The 16,252-nt window shown below is 55.5% G+C and overlaps 1 protein-coding gene across 3 annotated transcripts in view; it reads left to right on the top strand.

The window, feature by feature from the left end:
• The window catches only part of SLC37A1 (solute carrier family 37 member 1), a 69,163-nt gene extending 61,079 nt beyond the window's left edge, over window positions 1–8,084 (top strand). For all 3 annotated transcript variants that reach the window (XM_074324860.1, XM_019745668.2, XM_019745666.2), the window contains 3 exons: window positions 4,551–4,648; window positions 6,565–6,629; window positions 7,119–8,084. In XM_074324860.1, the coding sequence (XP_074180961.1) occupies window positions 4,551–4,648; window positions 6,565–6,629; window positions 7,119–7,134 (179 nt within the window). In that variant the 3' untranslated portion in view covers window positions 7,135–8,084. The remainder of the gene's footprint in view (window positions 1–4,550; window positions 4,649–6,564; window positions 6,630–7,118) is intronic.
• The last annotated feature ends 8,168 nt before the right edge of the window (window positions 8,085–16,252 follow it).

The following is a 16,252-nucleotide window of genomic DNA, read 5'->3' as shown; positions in this document are numbered from 1 at the left end:
GAAAGCAAGGCGCTAACATAGCAGCTCATCCCTCAGAGGTGCACAGGCGGGAACTGGTAACCCGCCAAGCCTAGTCTCCCCAGCCCGTCGGAAGGCTGACAGCAAAGCCCTTGACCTTTCTGGAGCCTTTGTGCAAGGAGCACGCGCACTGATGGCTCCCTGCCCAAAGATCTTGCAGCTACCTAGGCTGCATGACCTCGAACCTCCTGGCTGCTCTGAGCCACCTGGACTCGCAGGCGGGACCAGGCAGTGAGGGGAGGGCTCAGAGAGACTGGCTACCTGCCCTCAGCCTGCAGCTTCTCCCAGGGGCTCCAGCAGCTGCTTACTGGCAATCCCTGCTTATTCAGAGATACACCAGGCCTGGTCCGTTGTGCAGAAGGCTGGGCCCAAGCTTGTTGCATTCTGCAAAGCCATGCCTGCCCCACTTTTGTCTTCATTGGTTCCTTCATTTTGCTGGATCCAGGGGTGACTTTGAATTTGCTGGATGGCATTAGGGGTCACATCTGATGTTTATGTAAAAGTGAGACCATTCCCCTCGGGTACCTCTTGGGGCCTACAGTCATGTCTAGGAAAAGGGAGGCGGGTGCTGTGCCCCATGACGGGCGTTTGTCCTTGTGTTTAAGTTGCTATTGGCATGGCTGCCACTCTCCCGGCTCACGCAGCACTCGCAGAAACTTCCCAGCCTGGAAGGCTCTCTCAGTCAGAAGTCAGGACTGCTGGGCAGAGCGCTTCCCATGAACTGGGACTGAACAGCCGCTCTGCCTGCTGCCCCGGAGGCCCTTGTGAGTCAGGCCAGCTCCCAGTGTGAAGCACCAAGCAGGTGCGAATTAGGCGGAAAAACATACTCTTCTTGATCTTCTCTCAGAACGAGGGAAGTACCTGGCTGAGGGGGCGATGCTACACCTGTAAAGGGGCGGGGAGCCCTGAGCTGCGTAGGAGAAACCACAGCACGGCTCTGAGTGCCGTCCCCTCATGGAGGACTCTTCACTGAGCACGCTACGTGCTGACTGCGGTGGGCGTCACACCCACACCCAGAGGCCTGACAGGGATTCGGAATTGCAGGCCCTGCTGCTCCCGTTCGCTGGGGCCCCAGGAAGCAGTCGCCATGGAAACGGCACACGCTTGCCCACCACTGCTCTCCATCATTATTTCTCTCCGTCAATGCTACCCAACTAGACAGAAACAGAAAGGCCTGAGTGGAAATGCACACTGTCTAGCAAAACATCCGCTCACCAGACAGCTTCCTGGATGTTTATTAAATGCTGTAAATACTGGTTTCTGTGGGCGCAAAGCTGGACTGACTGTACCTATGTCGGTATCCGCCCCCCCCACAGTGGCCACACGGTTCCAATGACAAGTTCAACTGTTCCGTGCTTAGAATCGCATCCCAGTGGGAGCGTGGCTTGTCCCTTCTGCCTGGTTTATGCAGAGAAGTTAGAGCCCTGAATTTGTTCAAGTTAATTTTTGTTTTATCAAAGAAAAGCATACTGTAACTTTAGAAGCTGAATAGGCCTGCCCTATGCAAATAGCGGTGCCCTCAGCCTCGCTTTCAGCAGTCCTTGCTGACCCTCCCTGCACGCACATTCACGTTTCTTCATTCATTCGTTTTGGGACAGAGTCTACTGTCCCCCTGTAGGAAAGATGGGGAGTAGGGGCCTCTTTTACACCCCACATACTCCCTCTCCCCAGCCTCAACAATTACCCGGCTGTGTTACTGTCGTGCCCGCTTGAGCCAAGAAATGGCTTTAATTATACACCCCTAATATGCAAATTTTTGTTTTCCCCCAAACTAACGAATGCCTCGTTTGTCCTTGTGTTTAAGTTGCTATTGCAGTTGTCGCCGTTCTCCACTATCGCCCACGAGACCCCCTCTGTCGTGGCACCTTTCCATGGTCAGCCTGTGCACACACCTCCCTGTGCTCCAGGCTCCCAACAGCTTTCAGCACCTCCTGTGGGCAGACAGACACGTCCCTCTCATCTCCTGCCCACATCGCGCTGCTTGCTAGATCCCGTGTTTACCTCTCCTCGCTGGAAGAAGTCTTCTAGTAGCTTCCTGAGCAGTGGCTCATGGGAGGGGGGTTTTGAGAACTGGAAAGTCTGTGGTGTCTGGATTCTGCTCTCACTTGATGGATAGTTTGTCGATACAGAATTCGAGGTTGACAGCCCTTTTCCTTCCAGTTTGCAGCACCTTCTAGCTTCCCTTGTCAAGTGGAGAAGCCCACTGGGGGCCTTAGCCCGGGCCTTCCTCTCTGACCTCTGGTTTTCCCTTGGAAACCTCCTCCCCCCCCACCCGCATGTCCTGGGACCACTCAGTCTGGTCACACATGTCCTCATCTCTGAGAAACTGGGCTCTGTTTTTTGGTTTGTTTTATATATATATATAAGTTTCCCCTACTATTATCTCTGTATTTTCTTCCTGAAAAACTTATCATTCAGATGTTGAACTTTCTGGATTAATCCTTCAATTTTCTTTTTTCCCTTCCTACCTGTATCTGTTCTACTTTCTCAGAGATGTTCCTGACTTTCCAAGCTTTGCACTGAACTTTTCATTTTGGCTCTCACCATTGAGTCTTCATTAGGGTTTTTCTGCCCGTTAGTGCATCCCACTCCTGTTTCCTGGCTGCAGTGTGTGTTAGACTGAGTCCAGCGTGACTGCTGATACTGAATTGGTTTTCAGATACAAAGCAGGAGTTTCCGTGGTCCAACTTAGTCTTCTGTTAGTTCTCTGGGAATTTTCTTGTCCCCAGTTTCTTTATTCCCCGCAGGTTCCCCTCCTTGCAGCTTACTGAGCCTCCCTCAGACACAGCTGGATCTTGGTTGTCCCTCATATATTCACAGTTAAGAATGGGCCACAATGCACATATCAGAAGCCCTTTCCGTATGGGAGGGTGTGTGAACTGCTGGTCTTCAGGTAGTGGGATCCTCCTGGGGTCTGGAGGAGACGCCCCCAGTGCCCACGGGGGTGTGGGCCTGGCTGCCTGCATTCTGTCATCGTGTGGGCAGGCGGACGGGTGGGCGGCTGCTGGGCGGGAGCTGGTGGCCTCCTGCTTCCCTGGGCTCAGCTGGGGCCTCATGCTTGCCCTACACTGTCCTTGGTGTCCCCGGGCCCAGAGCTCTGGTTCAGATTCTCCAGAGGTTAAGCTGCTGCTCTCCTAGGGCGGGGAGGGGGCCACCAGAGTAGTGACATTGAGGAGGAGAAACCTGGCATCAGAGGAGGGTGCAGGGACGACACGGAACAGTGCCTTATAAAAGGCTCACCACCCACTCCCCTTCTCCCTCCCCACCTCCCCTGCCTCCTGCGCTTGGGCAGCCGGCTCTGAGCAGGGAGACCCTGCGTCCCCCTCTAGAGCAAGGAAACTGGTACCTGTGTCAGCTGTCGTGCCCTTCAAATTCCATCCTCCAGGACGGTGCCTTCTCTCATCTGCCCTTCTCTTTGTGGGTTTATAATTGTCCAGTTCAATTAGGGTCCATTTTGTGGTGTTTGAGAGGCATAGAGCAATCTGCCACGTTTACCTCGAAATTCTTCTGAGACTTAACCATACAGTTGCTTCTCAGGTTATAAAAGTAGTAAGTGCTCTTTGTAAATACTTGAAAGAACATCAGTACGTAAAGTAGGAAAGCCCGGGAACCCTTCTGTCTGAGCTCAAACCTCAGTTCATGCTTTGGTGTGAATGCTTCCTGCTTCCCACACCAAACAATCAGCCACCGACACACGGATCACAACTTGCTCCAGGCGCGTGTAGGAAAAGATTCCGCCAGACAAGCAGCAGGCACGCTTCACGGGCACCTTTGGGCATCTTGCGGAGTATTTGCTTTCTTCTGTTTTTACAGTTCTTTACAATTATTTTGACATAAACAGTTATTTTGACAAAAATTATTTTCACATAATTTCAGTCTTAAGAAAAGCTGCAAACAAGTACAAAGTATTCACATTTACTGTATTTGTTTTACTATCTGCCTTTCTGTCACACACACATATTTGTAACACACACACATAAGCACACATTTGTACACTATACATGTTTTTCCTGAGCCTCTTAGGAGTACATTGCAGACACGCTGCCCATTTTCCAATAAAGATGGCGTGAGTAGGTGTTCCCTAAAAACAAGGAATTCCCTGACATAACCACAGGACAGTGAGCAGAATCAGGAAATTAACGCCGATACAGTACTAGAACATACAAACCTTACCCACACTTTCCCAAATAATATTTTATAGCATTAGATTCAGATCTTCATAATAAAAAATTTTAATGAGATTATTGGATCAAAAGCATGTGCTCTTTATAATTATTTTAATGTCAATAAATACTGTTAGATTTGCTTCTAGAAAAAGGTGCCAGTCATGCCCTCAGCGCTGCCTACAACTGTTAAGTTTTATACCCCAGACCAACCTGATGGGTGGGAATGAGATGTCACTGTTTTCCTGTGCTTTTCCTTATGAGTGAGGGCGTGAGCACCGTTCTGCGTAGCCTTTGGGCGTGGGTACTTGAGTCACGTTGCAGACTTCTCCTCACACAGCACCCTGTGTGCCGCTTGCCTCATTTCAGGTGCGGCCCTGGGCCCTTTGCTCGCCGGGCTCATCTCCCCGTCTGGATGGAACAACGTGTTCTACATGCTCATGTTTGCAGACGCCTGCGCCTTACTGGTAAGTCGTCTGGCTTCTCATCCAAGTGACCTTTCATGAGCATCTCTGGTGGCACCTTTTCCCAGGGACTCCTGCTGCCCGCAGGGAGTTGGGCCTGGGACATATGCCAACTTGTGTAAATGGTCCAGTCCAAGACACTTTCTCGTTCTGGCTTAACAGAGGTCCAAAGCAAAGCAGGTCCCTCCATGGCTCGAGTTGCTGGCAGGATGGTAGAGACCAGGGGCAGGAGCCCCTGACTTGTCCCCGGGGGGGCTGTGGGCCTGGCCGTGGCACCAGTGGTCTTGCTCACATCCAAGGCCTAGCCTCTCCAGCTCACGTCACACCGGGCCCCAGCCATCGGCCAATGCCTATCGCTGGCAGGTCCCTCCGTTGGGAACCGTGTGCACAGACCAGAACTGTTGTCTCGTTTTAGAAGTTGATGTTTGTCCTGACGCAGAATTTCTGCTGCTGTTTACAACTTACGCCATCCCCGCAGGTGGCACGGCAGATAATTGCTCCTTTTTTCTCTTAACGATGTGCTCTTTATAATCATAGGCATCTTCCTACTAACACTTTCCACATCTGGGACCTGGTAGAATTCATGTTCATGAGATACCACCTCAAACTCAGCAGGCCATGCTTGTAGTTGAAGGTGGGGTTCAAATTCACAGGGCTCGATTTATCTAACAAAAATGCCACTGTTGCCGCCAACACTACCTTGGGCACCTGACATGTCCCACGTGCTGCCTTTATCACTGCACCTGTGGGAACACTCCCCCGGGTCAGGCAGAGTGGCTGGCATGCGTCTTACCTGCAGGAGAAATACCTGTTCTCCTTAGCCTGCGCTCATAGGTGGGGTTCGAGGGACTTTGAAGCTCCTACTTGAACCTTCAGCATCTGAGAAAATGAGCATGTCTGCTTCGAGGGTTCTCACTGAGGCTCGGTCCCACGTAGCTGCCCGGGTTTTAAGTCGGCCCTGAAAACCCTCCTCCAGCAGCCCCCTCACCCCCCCGCCAAGGACCTCCTGGGCCACAGGTCCCTCCTGGGATGGAGGCCCCCGGCCTCTAAGACGTGGGCCCCCAGAACCAGGACTTTCCTCAGGAACCCGTTTCAAAGCCCCAGGGCATTGCCTTCCGTGGGGGGGGGGGGCACTTTTCTGGGGGGCCGGTGTCACGGTTGGGGAAAGACTAGATTCACAGCCTCAAACACACAAAAGCAGATAAATTTAGGGTGGCACTCAGTCATCAGTCTGGACTTGCAAACTGGTTCTGAGCCCTTTTAGCATGAAAAGGACCGTGAAGAGGAGCTCAACCAGGGGACCTGCAGTTAGTTGTCCCTGGGTGAGCCTGACAGCGGCTCAGTGACTCCGGGTTCGGCGGGGCCAGGCGCTCTCTAGACGCTTCCTCGTAAAACACGGCTGTTCCAGTGACAGCCTGGTCGGCTCCCAGCGCTGATGGCTGATGAAGCTGACCCGACTCTCAGTCACCTGGCAGCTCCCCAGTCCTCCCCACCACGTCACCGTGGTTGTGGGTCACCTTGTCTTTATTTTCTGTCTGTTTCCAGTCTGGACATGTTAGGACAGGACTTATTTCGTTTTAACCATGACTTGCAGCGGGGGTCATTCAGGCTGAAGTCTGTCCTGACAGCCTGTTTCCGGGAGCCCGTCCTCCGTGGTGACTCAGGGCCAGGCCTCAGGCTGGCTGTGCCAGCTTGGGGGGCGGGGAGGGGGCTCCCGCTGCTCTTCTTTAGGCAAGTCTTTTATGTTCTGAAGAAGTGTCTCCGTGGGGCAGACCCCTGGTGTGTGCTGTGGGGGAGCCACAGGCAGGTGGGTTTCAGTGGGGGAAGGGCTGGGGTCTTCACGGTGATAGCAGGCGTGTCCCCATCACTCAGCGTCCCTGCCGCAGTCACAGGTGGTCTTGTCTTTGTTCTGGGTGCAGTTCCTGATCCGCCTCATACACAAGGAGCTGAGCTGCTCAGGGTTGGCGACGGGGGACCAAGTTCCGTAAGTCCCCCAGGGGCCCCTCTCCCCGTAATTAAAGTGCAGCTTGAGAATGTCGCTCTGGCTTATCTGCCTTCTGCACCTGCTGTTCCTAAAAGAAGGAAGGAAAGACGGCTCGGCTCGTGGCTGCCCCTCACTGCCTGTCTGCTCACACTCCTGTTTCCCTTCCTAGTGACTTCCTGCGGGTGTGCTCGTGGCCACCTCTCCTCAGTGTCTGAGTGGGAGACTGAGGGACTGGCCCCCTTTGTTCTCCATGAGCTCGGCTTTCCTCCAGATCATAGCCCCAGAGCTCTGCCTGGCCTCCTGTCCCCTCCTGTCTCCTCTGCTCTCCCCTCTGTCCCCTCGAAGCTGTGGGGTGGGGTCAGGGAGACCCTGGCATAAGGGAGGGGGGCTGGCGCTCTGTGGGGTTTGTGCATTTGGCGGAGATTCAGTATCTGTCCTCTGCTGGCTGCTGGCTGTGTAAGCAGCTGCCATTCTGTCCTTTTCTTTCAGGTTTAAGGAACACTGACCCCTGGGGTCCTGTGGAGGGAGGCTGGGCCCGTCCTTCACAAACTGTCTTTCAAGGGAAAGTTCAAATAAAGGATCCTGTGTTAAAAAGAATGATTTACTCTTGCCTTTCGCACCTACCTAGAAGACACAGAAGACACCTTGAGAGCTCCCGGTACTAGTTAGCGCCGTGGGGCCAGGGTAGCAGTGAGGAAGTCCTGGGACGTGCTTTCGACCGTGGGCGCGCCCGGGCCTGACGAGCAGGCGCCTGGCAGGGCACTGGCAGCTGCCCCCGGCCTGTGGGGGCGACTGGGCCGCTGTGAGGCGTGCAGGTGCCCTCGGCATCTCAGGTACTTCAGCATCGAGTGCTAGCACCGGGTGAGGGCGGCTCGGTGGGGACCCTGATGTCGTCTGAACGCGCCGTGTGGAAGACAGTGTACGGCAGCGCGTGTGACATAGCAGCCAGCTAACAGCCAGGCTCCCAAAGGACAAGAGAGCTGACAGCTGGATCAGAAACGCAGAGGCCCTGGACTTGTCACGTCACCTGAAGACTGCTGGCGCTTCCTCCCCCTACCCGGGCCCAGGGAAACCACTGTGAGAGTGCGTGGTGGTGAAGCCGTCTCGGCCTGCGTGGGTCGCGGGCACCGGAAGGCCAGCCCCAGAACACCCCGATATTCCTGTGGTCCCTGCTCCAAGGGCCATGACGCTGCTGGTGCCTGGGGGGGGGGGCTGGGAGTGGACGGTCCCCAGTGTGGAATGTGTTGCACTCCCTGACACGCAGACACCTGGGCCCATCCTTAGCTGCGCGGCAGTGTGCATTGTTTGTTTAGGATGTGTGCGATGTTGCCGAAGGGTAGCAACAGACCGGCGTTTGGTTATTTATTAAGACAGAGCCATTGTTCTCTGGCCACCGTCCCCTCAGTTGCTGCCTAGCAAACATCCACCCTTTGAAATAAAATGTAAAAAACTCAAGCAGAATGGTGATTACTCCTGCTCATGTTTCCATTATTTTAAAAAAAGAAAACTTCTGGATAGAACTGCGTGTTCTTGGTTTTCTGGAGTGGGACACAGTCAGTGGTTTTGCAGCCGGAAGCTGAGACCGGTTCCAGCAGAGAAGGGCTGCCCTTCCCGGAACCGGGCCCCCCAGGTGGCCACCGAGGCTGAGCCCAGGCCCCAGCAACACAGCATCTGCCGATTTTGCAAATCATGTCATTCAACGAATATCCCAAGGTCTGTCCTTGACCACAAATGTCAAACACGGGAGGAGCAGGGCTGCACTTGAAATCGCACAGTGGAGAGCGGGCTTTCAAACTTGTTAGAAACAAGCGTCTTCAAAGTCTGCATGATGCACATTTTTCTGGGAGCCAAATGCCGTGTGAACACTTTCTGTGTGCTGAGAGAGTCCTGCTGTCCCCCTTCACCGCGCAGGAAGGGCAGTGGTCCGGCCTGCGGCCGCAGCCCCCTCACTCCCACCAGGGCTCTTGCGCCTCTCTAGGGAAGGGCCACAGGAGGCAGGTCTGGCTGGCAGTTGTCCTCACAAGCAGGCTTGCTGTTTCCTTAGTAACAGAAGTTACTGACACATTTACAGCTTTTTACACACTTCATCCAGCTCCCAGGTTGCTGCTTTGCATCCCGTGTTTGCTTGCCTTTGTTCGCGAGGGCAGCCCTCCGTTTTCCTGCCCCTGGCTTTCAGCACCCCTCCCGCCCAGCCCCAGGGGTCAAAGCTGCAGGCCCCTAGCTCACCACGCAGCCTCCATCCTAGGTGTTCCCTTGGCAAATTAAATCGTGTCAACAAAGGGAGGGTAGTGCACAGTGTTCCTTTAGTAAATGTTTGGAGTCCGCTGTGCCCTGGGGCCCGAACGCTCAGATGCCCAGGGCAGGAGTTAGTAGATCCACTTCATTTTGCGCCTTCCCCAAAGAATAGCCACCATGTCCTGTGGTTTAGCGACAGGCAGTTTGAGGTGGTTGGTGATTGTCGTTTTCCCCAAATGGGGACTAAAGAAGGCAATCTCCCACGCCCTTGCACAGGGACAGGCTGCCAGGAGCCTGCTGTGGGGACCCTGCTGTGGGGACCCTGAGGAGACGCTGAAGGACCAAGGGCGCCCTTAGAAGTGGGGAGTCGACCCTCTTTGAAAATGAGTACACACAGCTGTTTTTTACAGCCATTTAGCTGAAGCACATTCTTGATCCGTGAATGGAAGATTTCATCATGACCTATGATTTGAATATAAAAACACTTCATTTCATCCGGAGCAGTAGCTGAGATTCTTGCATTCATATGGAAATTTGACTTTGCCTCTCATGAATTTGTGTGTCACTAAGACTTTCCTACTGAAATCAGGACAAAATGCCCAGGATGATTGAAATGCAAGCTGGTGACAGGACCAGTGAAAGAGCTAAGGTGGGACCACAGCCCTCCAATCACAAAGGAACAAAACATTGTCCCGGAAACAGCTCGGGTAATGAGAAGCACCCTCAAAGTGAAAAACCCGGAACCACCCCTCCAACTGCCAACTATAAAATCCAATAAAAATAAATTGCTAGGAAAAAGGAACTGAAAAACAAACACAAGTCCTAATTTTTTATTGTTAGATTCAAGAAAAGCCCTGCCAGCTTGCCGTAGGAGTTGGCAGGTGCTCCAGTCTGCCTACCTGCTCATGAGGTAACAGGAGCCTCGGCAGCTGACTTCCGGGCCCAGGGGCCTGGCAGTCCGTCTGTCCGTCTGTCTGCAGGCTTGTTTCTGCACCAGGGCCCAGAGCCGAATGGAAACGTGGGCCCCTCCTTCAAAACGCAGGGGAAAGTGCTGTTCAAGGTACTGAAATATAAAATGTGTTCCTTTCTCCCGCTGGAGGAGGCAGAAGGAGGCAGGATCACAGGGGAGCTGGGGCTCTGTCCCCCCCCCCCCCGCCCCCCACAATGCTCCACTGTCCCACCAACTTCACTGACAAAGCACAAGTGCAAGGCTGATGTTCAACTCGGCAACTGCAGAGCATTCAGTCCCCAGACGGGACTGCTCTGGTCGTGTCCCGTGAGGCAGTCCTGCTGGCCAGACAGGGCTGGGCTGGAGGGCTGGCGTGGGGGAGGATGGGCCACCTGGTCGCCTTGCCTGGTAGGGCCCCCCCATACTCTGCAGCCAGTTTAGGGGAACTGCCAGGTGGACTTCCTTGTGCGGTGTGTTCCAGAGTGGCCCACCCACTAAAGAACAAGTGCGTGTTTCTGAGCTCCCCCTTCAAAGCCGTCTGAAAGCAGGGCCAGCCCCGCTGTCTGACTCCAGCCATCAATTCCTTTAGGTTATCCTTTCACCAGTCAGCTTGGTGTCATTGTCCCCTGAAGGCTCATACTGTCTGATATGCTTCGAAGGAACTGTGGGTAAGGACAGCTGGCCTTGTCCCCACCCCGGCCACTGCAGAGGGATGCTAACCGAGGGAGAGCCCCTTTGCCAGGTCCCTCTGAGAAGACGTCCTGAGCGCAGTGGGAACCTTCAGCTGGGAGCCAGACTCTGTCACACACAAAACAGAATGAAGGACCTGGCATGTGTGACAGACATGAAGCCCAACCCTGAAACAGTGACAGCCATGGCCATCTAAAGCGATCCACAACAGGGCAGGAGCGCCGCCCTCAGAACTCGCTGGGAGCCAGCTCGGTGGGCACTGCACACACTGTGGACAGCAGTCGGCAGCCGAGACGGCGGGAGCAGGCGTCCTGGGACAGGGCTGGGCTGGGCAGCTCGGCTCCTCAGCAATCCCAGGGGAAGAGGGGACGGAGCTCGTGCCCACACAGAACCCCCTGACCTCTGCACGGTCCCAGCCTCCTCCCGGACACACTGACACTACGGTCACACCCGGAGCAAGGCACGAGGGGGAGTTGTGGGAGGCTCAGCTGCCGTCCAGGAGGGTCAGTGAGCCGGACGTCATGACTGTTAATGACAGCTGACTGGGCATGGCAGAGCCTGGGATCCTGTCGCCTTCCTCCTGAGTGTCAATGACCAAGGAGGCCCTGCCCCTCTTGGAAGTTCTCCCATGAGCCCAAATTAGATATTCTGTAATTTGTTAGAAGCCGCACCCCGTCCTCGCAGGCGCTTGGGGTTTGATGCACATGGAGCGGAGCCCAGAAAAATCCAATGTGCTTCTATGAAGTCACTGTGCCCGAGGCCTGAGGACATGCAGGGTCTGCAGCAGTGGCACCCACTCCCCAAAATGTCCTCGAGGCCGTCAGAAGGCGTTGGGTGGCCCCGGAAGCCATGCAGCTGCTCCTGCTCTCGAGTGCTTTATGTTTTCACTGAGGTAAAATGTACACAGCATGTCCTTAACTGTTTTCAAGTGTACATGACAGTGGCATTTAGTGCAGTCACAGTGCTGTGCAAACGCCACCTCTCTCTGGTCCCCGAGGGACACCTGTACCCATGAAGTAACTTTGTTTTGTAATAAGTAGAAAGAGGCCACTCTAAAGCAACCATAAGTATAGTATAGACACGTCGGCTGTGTCTGCACCAGGAAACCTGGGTGCTCAGGTGACCCCGAGAAGCAGTAACCTGCTCAAAGGGCAGGAACCACAGTACTGACTCCATCGCCGTGTGCGACCCCAAGACAGTGCTGGGGTGGTATCCTCTCCACCCGTCCCTGAGCCAGGTCCTGGCCCAGGAGCCCCCTGTAGCCTCTGTGTACAGTTCAGAAACTGTGTAACCGGTGTCGGGGCAAGAGAGACTGTACCAGCCCCCCAGAAGTAGTCCCGGGCCTCCCTGCCCTTAGAAGTAAACACATTCTGACCTTGATGGGTTCATCTAATGCAGCCAGGGAGGGCGAGTGACTCCCGGGGCCTGTCGGCCACGCGGGTCCCCTCTTCCTGCCATCCTCTTTACAGTCTCTGCCCATTTCCTACTGGGCCGCTGGTCTTCTCTCGGGTTTGCAGAGAACCTTCCGGGCTTTGTTCATGTCTGTGATGGGGAGTTTTCTGTCAGCTTGGCTGGGCTGTCGTGCCCAGGTGTAGAGTCAAACACGACTCCAGGTGTGACTCAGAGGCACCTGGTCGCCGTGGTGACCGCCCACCCTCAATCATCTGACCAAGTGAAGGCGATGGATTATCTTTGCTGCCCTGGGTGGGCCTGGCTCAGTCAGTGAGGCCCTCAGAGCAGAACCGAGGTTTCCCTGAGGAGGAGGAGCTGCCCGCGGACCCCAGAGCAGGCCCTGCCCCAGAGGTGGCCCCCCGGGGATGTCAGTCCCGCCTGCGGCGGCAGCTGCGTACCGGAGTCCGGGGACGCGTGTGTGAGATTCCCCTACCGGCTGTTTCTCTCTTAGAACCCTGGCTTATAAACACCCCCATATTGGTTACATGTCTTACACTAGACAGGCCTCACTTTTAAAAGCAGGGGGTCATGCTAGGAAGCAGAGAAGCACTCTATGCACGGTTGCTGTTTGTTGGGATGGTTGTGCTTTGAGTACATTTTCTAGGAGATGACGCAGTGGCTCCGTGAATGCAGCCCTGCTGCCACACCCTCAGTGACATCAGGTGTCACCAGCTCTACAAGGCCCTGCCCTTGAAGCCCACGAAGACACCTGTCAGGTGCCTGGAGTCAACGATTTCAAATCTGACTGGTGGACTGGTGTCACTCATTCAGCATCACACCTGTGGCCCAGCAGTGACAGGTGAGCAGCCCCTGCCCTCCTGCGGCAACAGACGGAAACAAGCTACAAGCAAGCAGGCCGTTTCAAGGAGGCCAGTCCTGGGGAGAAACAAGCAGAACAAGCGAAGGGCAGGGCATTTTATACCAGGCGGCCTCCCGGAGGGGACACCACGCAGAGGACTCGGGGACACGGTGGTGCAGACCACGCAGGGGAAGTCCTTGCCGAGCCAGGGATTTTAACAAGACTGGGGTTCTCCTGACAAGCAGAGCCACGGGGAGGAGGGACGATGGAGGGCGGGGGAGGCCAGGAGCGCCACGCTGGATCGGAGGTGGGTGCAGAGGTCCGTGATGGGCTCAGGGATGGGGGTGGTGCTGGGCAGGGCCCTCGGAGCAGAGGCTCTGGTGCAGATACTGGAAGCGGGGGGTGGCGTGAAGCTGGGGAATTGTTGAACAGGCGACAGCAGCCTCAGAAATGAGAGGGTCAGCAGGAAAGCCAGTTCTGGGTGGAACAGTAACAGGTTCAGTTTTGGTCAGATAATCACAATGTCAGAGCTGACGGCGACTTCAGAGGTCACTTGACAGTTGAGGAAACTGAGGCCCAAAGCGAGAGGCACAGGGGAGCCCAGACACAGGTGTGTTGGCCACCGGTCTGTGCTTTCCGCCCCATCCTGTGCGAGCGCCCACGCCAGGCACGCTGTAGGTGCCCCTGGTCTCTGCAGTGCTGCTCGCAGCCACCGCGTGCCTCGTGCCCTGCAGCACAGGCGGCCAGCCTCGCTCTGTGACCAGTGCCATCGCTGCAGACCCTGCGGTGGGCACCGTGGTGCCGCAGTGTCCAGCCGGGGTCTGCACCATAGTCTGCGGAAAACCCGGGGCCCCGCAGTCGGAGGGTGGTGGCCTCAGGGGAGGCCAACTGCCTGGGGGTCTGAAAGGCTGAGTCCCTGCTTTTGTTTCCCTTTGTTCTGCAGCCTAGATTCTTCCTTTGCTGCCACAAGAGGGCTTCCGAGCGCCGGTTCACAGGAGGAAGGGGGGGGTGGCACGCCCAGCTCCAGGGACGTGCTCTGCTGGGAGGAGCTGGCCCGCTCCGATGTGCCCCCGTCCCACGCCTGGGCACCCAGGCCCAGCAGGCCCCCTGGGGTCCCCCTCAGGGTTGGGCTGTCAGAGGGTCCGATTGTTTCTCATTGAATTTAACGTGGTACAAGGAACTGAAGGGCAGGCTCTTTGTGTCAGCTCAGCACCTAGGCAAGGGGACACGTGGGGAACCAGAGGGAGCTGGGGAAGGGGACCGACCCGAGCACGGAGGGAGGATGACCCCGCCCCCCCGACATTTGACCAGCTCCAACATGGGGAAGCTCCTTCACACTCAGTCACCACCCATTCTCCCCGTTGCTTCTTGTGAAGCCTGTCACCCCTCCTTTTAATAAAGAAACAAAGGCCCTCAGGTCCATCCAGGGAGGTCACCAGGCTCGAGCCCCCTCGACCTTTTGTGTCTGAGCAAGGTCAGCCTCGGCCCGAGTCTGCCGCTCACCGTCCATCTGTCCTTCCCCCCGCCAGGCGAGGAGGCCCAGCTCTGACCCGAGAGGCCCGAGCAAGCCAGGTTCCCTTGTCATTTTGTTTTGTGGGGTTTCTACACTTATGATGGGAATTTTCATGCATATGCAGAAATAGACACGGTAACGTGTTACGCGCCACACGCCTGTCACCTGACTCCGCGGTTAGCAGCCTGTGCCATCCCCATTTCATCTCTACATGCCGCTGCAGTCTCGTTTTCCTCTTATAATGTTGTGTGTTTTTAAGCAAATTCTAAAATCCTGTCATTGCACCCCAAACTACTTCCCTGCCTGGACCTGCCTCATTCTGTGGGAGCAAACAGCAAACTGTTCTCCACCGGCCAGGCGAAGACATCAAAGCCCCCAAGAGGTCAGCGACTCCACAGAGCCGTCTCGCCAGAAGCAGAGCTGGGCGCCTCCTGGGCCACGGGCCTGCCTGGGACCGAGCCCACGAGGGGAAGGAGAGAGCCCCACCTTGGCCGCTCACCCCACCTGTGTGCCACCGGGACCGACACAGAGGCTGTGCGTGAGTGACAGGAAGGACCCAGGTCACCTCGACCTTCACGCATGCCCTCAGCACAGGATTGGGCAAATCCAGTCGCCTGGTGTTGGAAGGGAAGAGAAATGAGTAAGAAACTCAGGTTGCTGCTAACTATATTTACAGAAACTTCAATATGACGCGAGAAGTGGGTGTCTCTGGAATAGCAAGGAGGGGAAACGATAAACCGGTGCCTCCAGATGATGTGAAATGCAAGAAAACCGTCCCAGTGCCTGTGACTCGAAGCACCGGGGGCGGGATTTGATGGGGACCAGGACCCACTGGAGGGCTTTCAACTCGGTGACAAACTGATCACGTTATTGACACCCTCCGGGACAGACCCAGCTGTCCTCCAAAGGTGCCCAAACCATTTGTAAGCGCTGTGTGGGGAGCAGCGGAGATTGAGCATTTCCAGGGCTCCCAAATGAAGCTGGAACAAAAACCCAGGACCTGTTCCTGGAATTAGGATGCGCAGAGGGTGGCAGAGGGAGCGCAAAGGGCTTTCGGGTTCACGACCAGGTGTGTGCCAAGGTTCGGGGTCTCACAGGCCCATCGTGTGCAGCCAGCATGAGCCAGAGCAGGGACCGACCTGACCATCTTGGCAAGCCCACTCGGCGGGGCTTCTCATCTGGGCCCCGGGTGCTGCAAACTGGCTTAGAATGCGCCCATTCCCTGAGCCCCTCCGAAGTCCTCCCATCTCTGGTCCTCTGCAGTGGTCATTAGCGTTTTCTGCCAATTATTGCCAGCTCATGACCCTTCTCAGCACAAGCAGCGATGGCACTGCCAGCCCCCTGCCTCGTCTGGCCAACATACTATGAGTGGGGTGACGTGTATCCCTTCTGGGATGGAAGATTTCCCAGTCGTGACCCTCCAGAGCTCTTCTCCCTCGGCCATGGCGGCTGGCAACGTGTGAAAAGCTGATTGCTCGGTGAGTCTGGCTTAGATGTGAAGCAGAGTCGCTGCCCGTCCCTACGATTCCCGACGGTCCCCAGTGGTCCCAGCCATGTAACCTCCAAGACAGAAGGACTGGTGGGAGGGCAGTGAGGAAACTTATCAGAGACCGGAAGATGGTGGCTCTTGGGAGGCAGTGGTGACGCATTTAGTAGCACTGTGACCTGTGAGTCCGTGGGAGGCAGCTCTTCTTATGCCTCAGGAAACTAGCTCTGGGGGAAGTGGCGGGAAGCTGGGTTTAGGAGTGTGTGTTGGATTCTGTTGGCAAGATATTATGAGAAAAAGATGAGCTCAGAGAATAATTCTCTGGCTTATAAGCAGGGATGAAAGGGGATACAGAGCTAACAAATTCAGGAGCTTGCAGGATTAGAAAGAAGCTTCTCCAACACCAACCGCAAAGAGAGAAAACTGAGGCTCGCCCAAAGCAGTGGTTGCCAACTAACCCAGCCATTTTCAAGAATGAAATCAAGCCGTGGCCTCATCC

The sequence above is a fragment of the Rhinolophus sinicus genome, linkage group LG01 (genome assembly GCF_036562045.2).
Source record: "Rhinolophus sinicus isolate RSC01 linkage group LG01, ASM3656204v1, whole genome shotgun sequence".
Taxonomy (NCBI): Eukaryota; Metazoa; Chordata; class Mammalia; order Chiroptera; family Rhinolophidae; genus Rhinolophus; species Rhinolophus sinicus.
Note: the sequence above shows the minus strand (reverse complement) of the source record. Positions and strands in the feature narration are given on the sequence as shown.